Source organism: Bacillus rossius, chromosome 3, assembly GCF_032445375.1.
Source record: "Bacillus rossius redtenbacheri isolate Brsri chromosome 3, Brsri_v3, whole genome shotgun sequence".
Taxonomy (NCBI): Eukaryota; Metazoa; Arthropoda; class Insecta; order Phasmatodea; family Bacillidae; genus Bacillus; species Bacillus rossius.
Window position 1 is genome coordinate 52,883,723 of NC_086332.1, and position 16,167 is coordinate 52,899,889.

At 41.0% G+C, this 16,167-nt stretch overlaps 1 protein-coding gene across 9 annotated transcripts in view; it reads right to left on the reverse strand.

Annotated features, from left to right (window-relative positions):
• Window positions 1-16,167, reverse strand: part of LOC134530695 (homeobox protein homothorax) — a 689,928-nt gene that overhangs the window by 577,848 nt on the left and 95,913 nt on the right. For all 9 annotated transcript variants that reach the window (XM_063365782.1, XM_063365781.1, XM_063365777.1 and 6 more), the window contains exon 4: window positions 12,211-12,261. In XM_063365782.1, the coding sequence (XP_063221852.1) occupies window positions 12,211-12,261 (51 nt within the window). The remainder of the gene's footprint in view (window positions 1-12,210; window positions 12,262-16,167) is intronic.

The following is a 16,167-nucleotide window of genomic DNA, read 5'->3' on the forward strand; positions in this document are numbered from 1 at the left end:
TCTGAAAACATAACTACCATATTAACTTCAAAATTTCCTTAAATACTTTTCCTAAACAGACTCGAACAGTTCCCCCCTCCCCTTTCCAAATGCTTGTGTTTTTCTAAAGCTCCGACGTCCGCATGTGCGCCCGATAGACGGGATCCGTGGTCACATGGCGTTTTACGACACCCAAGCATTTCGTCTACAAGTCCGAACATTTTAAATCGGTTAGAACTAAACGTTTAAGGAAATAAATGTTATTAACTTTTTCTTCTTCTTTGTAGTTCTGTAGAACCACCGAGCGTCTATTCTGTTGTAAAAAAAGAAACACATTTATGTTGTGACCAGAAAATTGATCTTATTTTTGTTCACACCATCTCGTAAATCTCGTAAACACTTTTTTATATGAGAATATCGTATAGACGCACATACATACTGTTAAGTGAGGCATCACTTTCGTGTTGGAATAGAATGCTATCATACAGGCCGGTGTTACACTATACGTTTTTGTCGCTGTGACTAGAACTTCCCAAACGTTTTGTTTCCTTTTTTTTTTGGCTTAATATTCTTTCGACAGCTTTTCTTAAGAGTCCACAATGCAGGTCTCTCAAGAATGCACTAAGTAAATTTATCCAAATCGAAGATGTACACGATTGATCTAGAAGAATCACCCAGTAGAAAATGGCAACCACTCCGGTTGAACCGCATTGTGTGACACCGGCCTTACTCTGTCGTGACTTTGAAAGTCACGAAAACATCAGCTAACAATTTAAAAACCAGCATATCTCATCCAAAAGTCGAAATTAGCAGAATAAACTGTTGCACGCCAGTTAATCTGAATTCTTAAAAATAAATCTTACTTATTCATGGCTGACTTGTAGCCTACGAATATTTCTCGCTCGGTGTGGTCGGACTTTGCATGGACCACACTTTTACCAAAAATAGTTCATTATTACTCAGCAGGGTGACGTAACATTACAAACGTTTAATCAGCATGACCAAATAATTTACAAGCCACGCAAACCTAATGTCGCTCGTGTCGATATCTAAACCTGCATATCTTAGTGGTTGCGATAAGTGAAACGCCGTGCAATGGCAGCTCGAAACTATTCACCATGAAGGTCATCGGTGGCTGTTATCGCTGAGGTAACGTGGTAACGAGGTCACGTGGTGAAGACGAGTTCAATTCCAACCCTTAGACGTTTCATTCGTTATCTTACTTTACGTAAATGAATCATACTCTAAAACATTGTCTGTAACTTTTGGAGTTTCAATACAGAGTAAAAATTTGGACTGGAATAAAAGAAACTTCATAGTTTATTAGTATAATTATACAAACATAAATGTGTAATTCGATATCTATATCATCATTACTAAATGTGTCCCACGAAAGAATATTGCTGTTTCAAAAAAGATACGCGTTGAAAGCAAATAAACGGAACTTTCCCGCTCCTCGCAAATTTCCCTTATTGTCAAAAATTCCTTATTAAAAACTATCTTGTATTATCTTCGTAAAAAATATTTGGTAATTTATGTCATAACAATACATGTGAAATGTAAATTTTTTTGTGAAACCATCGTCATACATAAAACTTTTGCGTCATATTTTACTCTCACAGCACTGGTTTTATTTAAATTTTTATACAGCTTTCTATGGCATTATGTTTAACAGCAGTACGGGTGCCGAAATGCCAAACACCAATAGTGAGTCTGCGCTCGGAAAACTACTAAAATAAAATTTTGCCACAGAAAATGATTTGCACAAATGCTTTACTTTCAATGTCCTGAAAATAAATACGAAAAATTATTGAAAACATAATTACAACAGAAAGTAAGAAATTGGTGTATGTTCCCACTACTTCCATTATCATTGGAATGTAACGATAACAGAACAACTGTATTGAAGAATTACTTGATTTCCCTTCGCAAAATATGTCTGTAGAATCGACAATGTTCTAAGATTCTTGACACCTTCAAAACAACTAAAATGAACTGAAAAAAAATCCCCGTAACTCAGTATGCAAACACCGTAAGCATGACTAATTATATAACTCATTTATATGTTGTAGATGCGTGAATAAATTAGAATGTTCATACGTGTACCAATACCGCTGACTTGAAACAAATAAGCAAACTACATAATAAATTGCACACGCTTTGGAGCCACGGTGGTTGACTGTACAGATCTAGACACCCACCAAAACGACTCGAGTTCTATTCCCGGTGGGAAGCGTGAAACGTGGCGGACGTTACCGTGAGCCGGCGTGTTCTCTCAGGGTGCTCCCGTCCGCCCCACCAGTTTCACACCGATTTCGACGAGACGTCAGGCCGTAATTCATTCAATTCATTCATATGTAAGCTTTATTTTGACTGGACGTAAAGGAAAGCAAACCTGTCCGGAGACAACACGACGCGGAAAGTGTGTTGTCGGCCGCCCGACCCCAGGGAGCCAGAAACCCGTGTCCACAAAACGCAGTCCTGAATAAACGGCCTTCCTGAACTCTTCAGGACTGTGTACTTGGCCCGCGTGGGACGAAGCTGCGGGGCAAGTTTGGCTAGTGGGTTAGGGGGGAGGGGAGGCTCGAGGCACCTCAACTGACCGCAGCTGACGACTCCTCCCGCACGCACGCGCTCCGCAAAACACCGGAAGTGGTAGGCGGTTTTTTTTTTAAGAAACGGAACACACGCGAAGTCAACGAAAAAAAAATAACCTAGATAAAGCGTTCAGGTACTTTACAAGAACGTTGCAGTCTTCGGATTTACCGCGCGATGTAACGCTGTCGTCGATATAAAAAAAAAAGAGAGAGGAGTCAAAAAAGGAGAGACAGAGACAGAGACTTCCACTGTACACACCGGACCTTAAAAAAAAAAAAAAAAGTGTTCCAATATTTGTGGAACACCCTCGACGGCGCGAACGCGTGAATGACCCAGATTGTGTGAGGCGTGTACGCAACACGGCGTGCACACACACACACACACACACACGCACACAAGGCGCGGGTTGATTATCTAATGTCAACAACTAGCTTCCTTCCTGCCACATCCTTCGCGGCTACCCCTACACCCCCTCCCCTTTTTATACTTTCTTCCTCGAGAAACTAGGAATTCACACGGGCCCCTGCTACAACCTACCGACAATGCACCACGCGTGTTGGGTTTTTGTGGACACTAGTCTAACAGCGTCTTCCTTTTTTTTTCTCTCTTCCCCGCCTCCTGTCCATACCCCCTCCCCACTGTATCATCCCCTCCATCGCCGACCTGAGACTTCAATTGACATCCGGGGCCCCTGAGAAACACGCAAGCATTATTCCAGAAACGTCCACGGCACGCCGGTGGATCCTTGTGCATACAAGTTGGCCAGCAGGGAACATCAAACAACGTGTTCACGGAGATAAAAAAAACCACGTGACACGAAAAATGTAAAAGGGGAAGGGGGGGGTCCTCCTCTTTCCCTCCCAGATAGGAACGATATAAACACACCACAAAAATATAACAACCTTATCGTATCCGACTGCAAGTTAGATACATAGGCTATAGGTATTTACAGTGCATACGCATTTTCATTCAAACCAATAGTTCGCCCCGAGCTATCACCACGCAAAGCTACGTTATGTAATGACCAAACTTAATAGTACCTACTTATTATTATGATCTCTGTTTGGATTCGAAATCATAAAGTAAATTCGTTTAAAATTAATTGCTGGCTATTTTCTTTAGTTCATTTTGAGCATGAATTATCATGATCTTTGTGGAGTCTAACCCATAAATTAAAGTAATGCATGTGATTTTCAAAGTTATTTGAGTATTTATTAAATATATCAAAAAACCCTCGACCAAGTTTGCTCATACACGAACTTGAAAATTCCCTTGGCTACTTTCGTAAAAATCCATTCAACGGTCCAACAGTTATCGATGGCAGTGACATACATACATACATACATACATACATGCACACATACAAACATACGTACATACAAACCCCAAACGCTCTAGATGTTTGGAAAACCTCGCTTTATTCCGATAAAAAAAAAATTATGTACACCTGGCTAGTTAGTTTTCGTTCGGCATTGTGACTGTTACTCAATCAAAGCATGTAGTGACATTTAGATTGCTAAGTATATTGCAAAAAAAAAAAAAATCTTTCATTTTTTTGTAATACCTAGTTTTCAAATGATGTTACCCAGAAGCGAAATGTAACGGCAGTAAGCATCCAAAATAGCTTAAGAATAATTTTCCCTCACTTTATATTCCTGCAAACGTGATTATGTCCATATTAACATGAATTGGGGCGTAATTTATAGAGTACGTGAGACATTTACGCTAAGCTGAGTAGAATATGGAAAGAAAAAAATTATTTACACAGTTGTGACTAATTTTACTAACCACCAATAAAAAAACTGTTTTTTTCTTCTTCTTAATCTTGGGGCAAAAATGGCTGAAAGAGATCGCTGCTCTTTCTGCATTATCGTTCACCACCCCTCGTCAAAAAAGAGTACGATGTCAACAAAATATTTTTAAAAAATGTAATAATTTATGAGCTTTGCCTGACGGAGTAAACCTAATATAGCTGACAATACCATAGGAGCGATATCACATATTTTGACGTCTTATCGGCTGACAGAAACATCGAGAAGAGTTCTGAAAATGTACCATTTAGCTTGACCGCACTGTAAGTAGAGAACGGAAAAATTCACGGATTCAGTTCGTGATATGCTAAAATTCAAATCGCTATACCTTCGTACAGCTTCCGCTATTGGTTCACGGTATAATTGAAGGACGCTGGGCCAATTAGAGACCCTCAATGAAAAAAAAAAGTATTTAATCACGAATTACCCAGTTGAGACGCCACACATGTCATCAACCAATGAGGAAGTGGCGTTTGCCCGAGGATTCAGACGAATGTGGAGTCAATCCTGGAGGTCATTGAACCCACCAATTTTTCCAGTTATTAACTATAAGGTGATCGGCGCTGCAGGTGACACCCCCCTCCCCCCCCCCCCCCCTTCACCAATTCCATTCCACGCGTGAAATACTCGCCGATGTCTTAGGTCGTGTATGGCGCAGTGTAAAGCACTATGCTAGTAGTTTTGTAGAGCGGCGAGTGGACGAGAAGACGGCAAGTAGGCGAGTAATGGTTCACACAAGGCAACCAGCGAGTTTATCATATGTTTGAGTGTCGAGTTGTAAATACGCAATCCACTAATTAACTCTACTGAAAAGTCATCGTTCGTACCCTTCCAGTAAAGGCCGAGTGAGAAGGAAGTGGTGTAGGGAAAGCCACTCGACCATCCACTATTCATTTTACTGAATCGAGCTCACTCGTCATTTTATCTAACTACTTGTGTTCACACTCTAAATTACTCGTCACTCGACTAAAGCACTGACTTAGCGTAAACCAGCCAAAAGAGCCCCAGTCAGGAGCGTAAAAAAAAATCAATTCTTGTGAGTGTTTATGTGTGTGGGGGGGGGGGGGGAGAGGGGATAGAATCACTTTGCTCGCTGTTTGCCTTCAAATTATTCCCTTTTGTTGGCGGGAATGATACATTTTTATAAGTATCTGGATGAGGGGTGGTTATACTCCCCATCACTTCCTCCCCGCGTAAACCCTAGAGCGAGTGATGCTGATAAGTCGATGTTCTAACCTGTCATACTTGAGGACGTTTCAGCCTTGCCGCTGGTGAGTGAAATATAGTTGAGTTCCCATTACAACCACGAATCTTAACGCTGCAGGCTAGATTCAGCTGATATGTACACAATGAATCCACTTCAGTTTGCTCACTGGCCAGTACAACGGTAAGGGGCTTTTTAACATTTGGACTGGGTCGCAAACGAGTGTAAACACACTTAATGTATTTACCTTGTTTGTTACTAGATTAAAAAAAAATTAAGTGGCACACTGGCTAGTTTGACGGTCACCATTGAGCAAACCATCTCCCCCCTCCTAATGTTGTATTTATTTTTATATAGCCCCGTGACGTTGTCTATTTGTGGTTGTTATAGTTGTATGGGTAAGCGCCAAGGAGCCGACTAGGGCAACACAAATTACATCCATGAGTTACCAGGGATTCGAACCCAGAGCCCACGCACCGCAATCCGGTGAGTTGCCGACTGCGCTACGGAGGCCGAATAGCTCGTCCGTCCATTTGGTCTGGCGGCTGGTGTCTGGCTGGAGAGCCGAGGGGCCCGGGTTAGATTCCCGGCCGGGGAGGGGAATTATCAAACCTTCTTCCTGGTGTTTGAGATGTCCCGCTCACCTTCATCCCGCGGAAGGCAAGTGTAAACCTTCGTGGAATCATCCTGCCCTGGCAAGCATAGGGACGTCGCGACTGAGATGACAGTGGCGTTGCCTGTTCTCACGACACCCCGTAATGGGTAAATCGAATCATCATCATCATCATCATTAGCTCAAGGTCGTCAAGAGTACCTACTAAAAAATATGGTCCCGTTATTTACCTAAATAAACACGTATTTGTGAGTGATGAATTTCTGAGGGCTGCGGCATTCGTTGATCTTCGCCCTGCGGAGTCTTATGTAGTTTCCACCGAGCTGGTTCGGACTGAGTTCACAATCACTAACTCGAATTAGGCAGGAAGCTAGTTTGGTTCTAATGCCGCAACACGAAAAAGTGTCAAATAACGACCATATTTACTTTTTTTTTAAATAGCTAAACAGGAATTGATCTTTCTTCACCACGTGTACTGATGTAATGACAATGATTGTTTTATGTTTTACTGCGATGTGTTGTGGAGCGTAAAATATGTTTGCTAGACAAATAAAAATATTTTAATCAATGTTATCTAAAAATTCCTGCAAAACGTTCAAATAATGTTCACCTGTGTGTAGTATGTAAAACTAAGACCTTATTTTACATTATAAACTATTTAAGTTTAATTTTAAAAATATTTAAACTTGTGTATGGTTTTTGTCAATTTTCCACAATAGCGAGCCAACTGTTACAAATGTAAGTCATTTTCTAACAAGCAGAGACATATCGCACTGGGTCAAGGAAGGAACTACTCGCTATAACAGACGGTTCAGTTTTATGATAACACTAGACACATAAAACGCATTCTCCGCCACGCTAAAAAACAAACAGCCATAGTGGAATCTCTAGTGCGAGGTTGCTTTCTTTCAGATAATGTCCACAGCTAGCGAGACACAACTACTAACTGGGTCTTCACAACGCTGTAGAGCAGCGGTTCCCAAACGGTGGGTCGCGACCCACTAGTGGGTCGCGGAAGGGTTACAGGTGGGTCGCGACTCGATCCTAAAACTACCAGAAATCATCGAATAAACCATCGGAAAAGATAAGAAAAATCGGGACTACTCGAATTGTGTGCAAACACATATTTATTGTTAAATAAATAACTGTTTTGCTACAAAGTGCTTATATTTTGTCAACCATTTTTCAAATCAGAACACAAATTATTTATAAATAATCAATCGGTATCTTTAAAAAGGCTCACACATATATATGCAATATTTGATGGTAAATTATGTATACATAAGGAAGGGATACGATACAAATAAGGTTTTTTACTCCACCATGGACCGATGGACCGTGGAGGTATTCCGATAAGGAAAGGTGGGTCGCCATCTGAACAAGTTTGGGAACCACTGCTGTAGAGAACACGGTAGCCATGACTGTACTGGATTATCACGTGGCATTTTTAGATCAGCTTTATTCGGCCGAATTTATACCTTGCGTGGTAAATAAGGTCATCGCTTGCAATTTTTCTCGGTAGTTAGTTCTCTGATTATTATCTTGACCATTATGCATGTTAAAACCAAAAGATCTTTCTCACAACAACCAGAATAATATAAACGGATGTATCTGTTGTATTTACACTACATTGTCAAGAGCAGTTCATTGGCTGCTGACACGGAAGGTGTCTGAACTTGGGAACTCGTGATTCGATACTTCTTTGATTGAGGGCCCAGAGTCCTCCAGTTTAACAGTGAACCAATAGCAAACCTCCGGCCTCCAGTGATTGTAAATATAAAATACATTAGCTAGTTATTTTTACTTCCAAGATTCTTTGTGGGACCTAATACAGCTTAAGAATTTGGACTTATGGTATATGACATGGAAGTAAAGGAAAGAATTTCGCAGGAACACCAACAATTTATTGTCCTCACATTATAATATTTTTAAAATTATTTTTCATTCCTGCTTCACTGTTTCCATTTACGTGTATAATGTTTAGAAAATAAGTTTTTAACATTAAACAAAAGTTTGATGTCTACTAAATGTCTTATTGTAAATATTATTTCATTTCTACTACGGTATCTGTTAGTAATAGAGCCAGTTACAAAAAACATTTCTAGTGTAAGAACAAAAGAAGTTCTACTTCTTTACAGCTAGCAGCCTAAGTGCAGTCATCTGAGATTTACATCATGCACAGACGGCAACTAAAATGGCAACGGCCCGGAATGGAACGCTCAATGACCTGTTTGCATTAATGTGCACTTGCATATAAGTGAGCACTCACATGCTTGCATGAATTATTTATTATTGAAGTGAAACCTTTAACAGCAGCAGGCAGAGTAGTTAATATAATCACTGGGTAACGGAACTGAATTAGGTATCGGAGATAACGTAGACGGCACAGGTTTACTTGTGAAAAAATGGCTTGAATTAAAAAAAAAAAAAAAAAAAACACTTTTACAGCCGTTGGAGGTGAAACTAATAGCGCATGATTTCGTATACTTTCCAATATTTTTGTTTACTTTACCTATCCGTCTTACGTGTGAAGTTGAACTTCCACCGCGCGCGGCAGCCAATGCTCCATGTTTCCCTGCGGTGTAGAGATACCTAGGAGCAGCAGTGCGAGGAGGGGAGGGGGTAGAGAACTCGTCCCGGCCGGAGGTCCCGACGCTGACGGACGCCTGTCGTGGCCTGCGCGACCCCGGGAGCGGTGTCGTTACGTAACGGCGGGACTCGCTCAGATGGCGAGGCGGTCGTAAAGGCTAATCTCGGCGCCACAGTCTATTGTCTCGCATCCCGCGCAATAAAACTTCTCGAACCCCCCCGCGCATGTCCCGGGCTGATCCGACTCCTGGACCACTTCACTTCCCTGACGTGACACACCTCGGCGCCTCTTCCGCCCGTCTGCTCCGGCGCTGCCGCCTGGGCGCTCGGGAAAAGTTCCGTCGCAGGAACCAGATTTCTTCATCGGCAACCCCACACAGACCCCCGGCCGTCTTAATGATAGGGGAAACGGGGGAGGGGGGATAAAATCCCAGTGGTACGGTTTAGTTATATATATATATATATTTTTTTTTAATTTTAACCCTCGAGTTTACACTTACGGTGGGATGCAAATGACAAGTCTATTGTAAATAAAATCCACAGTTAAAACTTACAAGTTATGCGATTTGCGCAGATTACATTTACAGTGATGGCCACGGTAAAATTTACAGTTCTCTAGCTCATAGTTTTTCTCGAAAATCCTGCACAGACTGGTAATATCGGGGTAGTCAACTGATGCATAGTCCATACATTTGAACATGACTAAACATTAGGGATTTTTAAGAATATTATAATTAATTTAGACATTCATTAAAATTAATCAATATTATTTATATCTGGTTCACAGATTTTCGTACTACGTGACCCTCAGTAAAGCGATATAATTCTGAACACTTGAATTATTGCTGTGAAATATGTGTCATGGCAATAATCAAGTTTGAGCAAACATGAAACTTTCAGATCGCATAATTTAAAGCAAATTTATGTTTTGTTTTTTTAAATTAAGCTGTCGAGTAAAAGTTCCAATAATTTTACTTAGCGGCTCATTTGTGTATTAAAATAGCCATCAACATTGTATGTAGGGCTACTGAAAGAAATGTAAAAAGGTTTGGTGTGATATAACTGACCGCTTGAGATTATTACTGACACGTTTAACATTCATAAATACTCGTACTAGGGAAGATTTTCTGCCCTAAAGTGATATGTAATTTTTTTTCCCATTTAATAATTGTTAACGCGTGCATGCGTGACCAAGATAAGTCTACATATACGATTTTTCTCCCTTGCAGCTCTATATTATTCTTATTGCCTGAATAAATACTAAGTTTGTGTGAAGGTAGAGTCAGATATTAACACATTATGAAGAGTTCATCGTGATGCAGGTGGAGTCTTGGGGAGTTCCTAACCAACGCCCAGCATATATTATTTTGTTCAGGGCGAGAATAACATGGACACTTAAATTATTATGTAATTCCGGTAGTAAATACGCCCCGTTTCCAGCATCTGTTCGACCATTCCCGCCTCCATTATTTATTTCCTTATCAACGCGAGACACGAAGCATCCCCCCCTCCCTTTTTTTTTCGTATACCGTGCCTTACGGCCGGTCAACTGGGCTATATGACGAGTTAATTAAATTAAACGATTCAAGTTCCCGTACGAGGAACGGGAGAGGAAAATAAAACGCGTATTCGTGCACCGTACACCCTCCCAATTAAATGGCCACTCGTGAACCGTGAAAAGATGCGTGGGGGGTGAGAGAGAAAAAGAGAATGATGGAGGGAGGGGGGAGGTGCTCTGATCCTTGGGAAGATTAGGCCTCTCCTGGACTGCGTCCAGACGAGCTGTTGTCCAGACTGTCGAGTCGACGGCTCTCGAGCGCCGGGACACACGGGAAAAAAAAAAAACCGCCGCAGACGGTGAATCTTGACCCCCATTTGACAGTACCGTTCTCTCCGACATTCATGACGAGTGCTATCGGTTTAACGACACCTGTTTCCTTACACTGCTCTCCAGATATTTTTGAAACTCCACTACACTTGCATTGGAATATATATGTGTGTGTGTGTACTTATAAAGAACTTATGTTGTGAAATACACTCAAGATTTTTTTAGAGAAATTAATTTTAGCCTACACTGACTGTTCATTTACGATGCGAGAGCTCGCAAGCCCAATCGCTATACCCACCGCCATGTTGATCACTAATACTCCCAACCTGCATCTTGGAGACTACAGTCTGTTCCCAAACAAATGTCGAATACAGTAGGAATAGATAAAAAAATATATTCAACACTCAGCACAATAATATTCAGAGATAGACAAATTAATATCCAAAATGCACGAACAGACCACTATTCCACTTTATACCAATAGTTTTACTTCAAGGCGGTAGCATTAAGTTCCATCAACATTTATTAAAACATCGTGTCTTTTCGTGAAATTCCATGTTTGAAGTCGTTTTGACCTTCTGATGAATGTGTTGTGTCACACTGATGCACAAAGAAAGGCATAACATTACTGACTGAAGCTAAAACGAATTTAAATGTGTGTTCCATGTGTTTGACTGAAAAAGCATTGGGACCAGTCCACTGAGTCATAGTACCTTTAATAGCTAAAAGTTATTTGTAAAACGTTCCTGAATACTTTTCAGTATTATCTGCGCACACAATAAGCACAATAAACAAGTCCAAATCTGGAATATTTGATTATCTTTTCCCTGGTTTGATATATATATATATATATATATATATATATATATATAGAATGAAACATCAATTAAAATATAAGATTATGCGCCAATTGTTTGTAAGAAATACTCCGTAGTATCTCGAAAAACTTTTTTTTAATACATGCAAAAATAACCATAGCCATGTGTTGAAAAAGATACAATTTTTTTTTGTATTAGAAAATATTTATTGGCAACTTATTTCCCAAGGAATCTTTTATAAAAGTACAGAAAATATTTTTCTGTGTGTGAAGTTAGGAATCGTCATTAGATTACATGCCGTGAGGTAGTTTTGTCGCTTTATTTATACCTCACCATCACCATATTGTAACACCCAAAAAGTTGCGAGAATGGTTCTTTACAACGTTAAATAATAAAATTAACTATAATTTCAAAACGCTAAACAGTTGCTTCCACAAAATGCTGTTCTTTGAACCTGAACCTGTTTACCCAGTTCAAAACTGCACTTGAACCATATCTTTTTGTCCCTCTTAAACAAGGCGTAGTCCAACACTTGGGCACGCGTGGCTTCACGGGGTGTCCATGTAGTAGCGCAAGCCCTGGAGATAGCATTGCCTGACGTGACGTCGTACCCGACGGTAAAATGTTTCGCTAATGCGGTATCGAAAGAAGCAATAGCAGGTCTATCCTTCAGACGTCCACGGACTTTCTCCCGCCTACGGGGTTGCCCACGTCGCTGAGACAGAAAGCAACGAGGTTGCAACTGAAGTAAAAACAAAATGAGTACTCACAAGCGAATCGACTTCGGGGTCGGCGATGTAGTACGGCTTCTCCTGCCGGATCTGAAACCACAAGAACACATGATTCAGCACCAGGTGTACAACTCCAAACTCTTCTGCTCGCACACTCTTAGTGACCTATCGGGGCGCTGTCTGTCACTAGAGTGTCATTCGTGGAGTACGAGGAGTCGGTTCATATCTCAGCTAAGGGTACAGAAGCAAGAGCCGGAATGTTATTGTATTATTAAATTAGATGACACATGACAAATTACATTTGCACAACAATCACTATTTCCCAGGTAATTAACAATTGCTTTGAGAAAAGTGGTATTTCCTATCCTAGTTTTACCTGTTTTATCTTCATAAATGTATATGCTGTAAGATAATAATATAAAATAATAAATTATGTATATTTATGTGAGCAAACTACCAAACAAGAATTTTTGACAGGAAAAGCAAATATCTTCACGAAGTCAAGTCTACAGCGAAGTCCTGGAAGAAACCATCTCAGCATTGGCCTGGAGTGTACTTACATAAACCCACGAATCAAGCGAAATCAGTATGAATGTACTGGGATTCGAAACAGAGTCCTCATAGGGGAGCGTCTGGATACTTCATAAATCACCGGTTATATAAAATTATGTGTGCGATGTCTTCCAGTACTCACCATAGATGTATAACATCTAACCACGGTAATGAGCAAATTAACTTATAATGCGAAACTTGGACAAGTAATTTAACGTAGAATTCTTTAAAATAATGTCGAACGTGATAAATATACGCAAATTGTGTTCTCGACTACTTATCTGGACGCGAATCACACGCAATTTCGGCACCTGGCTCTAGAATTCGCTGCCTAAGCATCTAAGTAGACTATTGGAGCATTCCATTTGCAAACCGAAAATTTAAAATATACAAGTAAACGGCTCCAATGAAAGCAAAAAAAGGGACTTGAAAAATAATAAACCTCGGCTTTGGACATGATTCTCGACAGAGAATTTTATTACAATACTGCCCATCTTGTTAAAATTCATTAAAAAGTAAAACTATAATTTTTTTTTTCTGCTCAAATCTGTAGGATTCGTAAGGGAGGCCCACGGAGGGGGTGGAGAGGGGGTTGAAGCCCGCAGGGTTAACCGACACGTTATCTCTGTATACGGTGCTTGTATGTTGTATGCTTCCCATATTTTGGCCTACATGTAGCAATAAGGAAAAAAATTAAAATTTACAAAACGTTTTCAATAAAACATTGTTTTGACATCAAACCCGTTTCACACAGTCACGTTTTAGCAAGCGCAAGCGGGCCCCTCAGTGAGGCGCTTCTTAATTTCAGCCTCACCCCCCCCCCCCCCTTTTTTTTCTCCCGGGATCTATGTCCATGATATTGCACATCAAAAAGCCGCCCAGATGCGCCACGGTCTACGTCAGACAACTTCGCGACGTCGAGGACGGAAGACATTCGTTCGGGACTTGGGTGCTCTCGGTGGCTGGCTATGAATATCGTCAAACGGCTCGGAACGGTGTCTTGGGGGAGTGGAATGGGTAAGGAGGGAGAAACCAGTGCGACAAATGCAACGGTACAATTTTTTTTTCCTACCAACATTTCTCGCTCCCTCTCGTCTCTCTCTCTCTCTCTCTCTCTCTCTCTCTCTCTCTCTCTCTCTCTCTCTCTCTCTGTCGTGAGCGAAAGTGCATGGCTGAAGCTCGTAAACGCTGCGGCGACACTGGGCACGCGTCGTGAGTGCACTTCGCCGCGAGCCGAGAGCAAGATCTGATTTACGGCGCGGCTGACAACTACGTCGCCGCTGTTACCCCCTTCCCCCTCTCCCACTGACGACCCACCTCCTCCTCCCCTCACTGTACACCCGGCCCTTCGTGACCCCGTGACCAGATACTACCAGCGCACCTCCAGGCCGCACGCATCCGGCTCAAAGACTCGCTGCCAGAGCCGCGATTATCGCGCGAACTCGTTGGGCGGCAAAGTGCGCTTAACGGTGGTGATTGTAACACAGTGTTCTCGACGCGCCCTTTTGACGACCTCCAGCCAGTTACGAACAAGGAGAAGAAGTCGTTACCCGATCGCGTGTAACCCGTCAAGAGATGTGACCTTGTTATCGACCAATCGGTTAGAGACCCGCCAAATTCGCGTTATTTCTTTGAGTCTATAATGCGAATTTTTATACCTACAGTTCAAGATACTTGGGTCACTGGAACACGGGTTATCTGACACGGCGGGTGATCTGAAGGTCTAGAAGCTAAAGGGAAACATCTAACCGGATCACGTGCTACCCGGAGACGAGGTGAAATGAGCCGGTAGCCGATAGAACACGTGACGTCGACCTGATCACGCACACGTTTGTATATTCTAAACTGGTACCGACAAATCACACGAATACCAATAGTACCAATGAGCATTATGTACACACATACACACCCCGACAGGTCAAAAATCTATAGGATTTATGGAGGGGTAGAGAATGTGAAGGAGGGGGGTTGGGGGGTAGCCCGCGAGTTCTGCGGATGGGTTTAAACTGACACAAGTATTCTCTGGATAGGGTACTCGTACGTGTATACTGCCCACATTTTGGCCTACAATAAGCAGAAAACTTTAAAGATAACTTTAAAGATACAGAAAGTTTTCTATAAAACACAGTTTTGACGTATAAGTCAAAGTGTATCAACTCCGTTTCACAGTCACGATTTTGCAAGTACAAGAGGGCTTCAACTGGTTTCTAAAGGAGTCTTTTGTAAAAGTACAGTAATTTTTTTCTTTAATAACGGAATCCATTGAATTGTTTTTCTAAGGCGAAAGTGAGTTATGGATCTGATTTGCCTGAATAATATTATTATATGTACAATATACAGACAACAATAATTTATTTTCAAGTGTCTGGTTCGCGACGCCCACAGACGTGGCCGGAATGACATAGCAAAGCTCGCGATCGAAGGTCAAAATCATCGCTTCAACAAATTACACAATTCTTTTGCTGCTAAAAGTAGCTATGTAATGTGCAAATATAAAATTTTCCAATCCATGAAATAATAAAAAAATAAGAATCGAATTATCAATCCACGTTATGTACAGCTGAGTAAACAAAGTTTGTTCAATCAAAGAACTCCTAATTTCGACGTTTATGATCTGAGAAACGTAATGTGTTAAGGAAGTGGCATGGACACGTGATTATGCTTTCTTCCAAGAAAGAAAAACAGAATTGTTTTACGAGGCGGAAAGTTTGGAATAGCTGTTTCAGCACTGCAAAAGAATTTTTTTCGGCATTTCAGTCTACATGCAATTTATCTTTCTTGAACAGGCATGGAGACAGACGAAACAAAAATCAATGTCAAAAAAAACACTGATTATAGACAAAGATGACCAATTATTAGTAATGCACATAATAATGATCGCAGACTCTCGCAGCCCTTGTCTGGAGTTGCTTGGCTTCTGGTTTGTAGCCACGATGAAGGTAAGAATATCACTGACGTTTCGATTGTTGTTGCAGTCACCATCATTAGAGTAGCATTGGAAGTTCTCCTGCCTTTCCACACACGCGCTTGAGAGGGGAGTGTTTCCCGATTCGCAGCTGGCGGGGGGCCAATCAGAGCTGCAGCCAATCGGGTAACGCTCCCCTTTCAGGCGAGAGTATTAATTATTAATAGGAACGTTGGTTATATTCTCGCCTTCGACGCGGTTATAAAAAAACAACCAAGCAAATCTAAATAGTGTACATATTTTTTTTATACAGGCTACTAAACGTTCATAACACAAAATAATTGCGCAAAATGTTAAAATAAAAATTTTAATGCTGTATAGAAATACAGCACAAAAGAAAATTACGAAGACGAACTAGACTTATATTATTATAACCAGTAACTTAAATGTTAAATTGGTGTAAGGGATAACTTCCTCTTAAAAACAGTATTTAAAGACATTTAATTCTTTTAATGGTATTAAAATCCTCTCATTGTAAC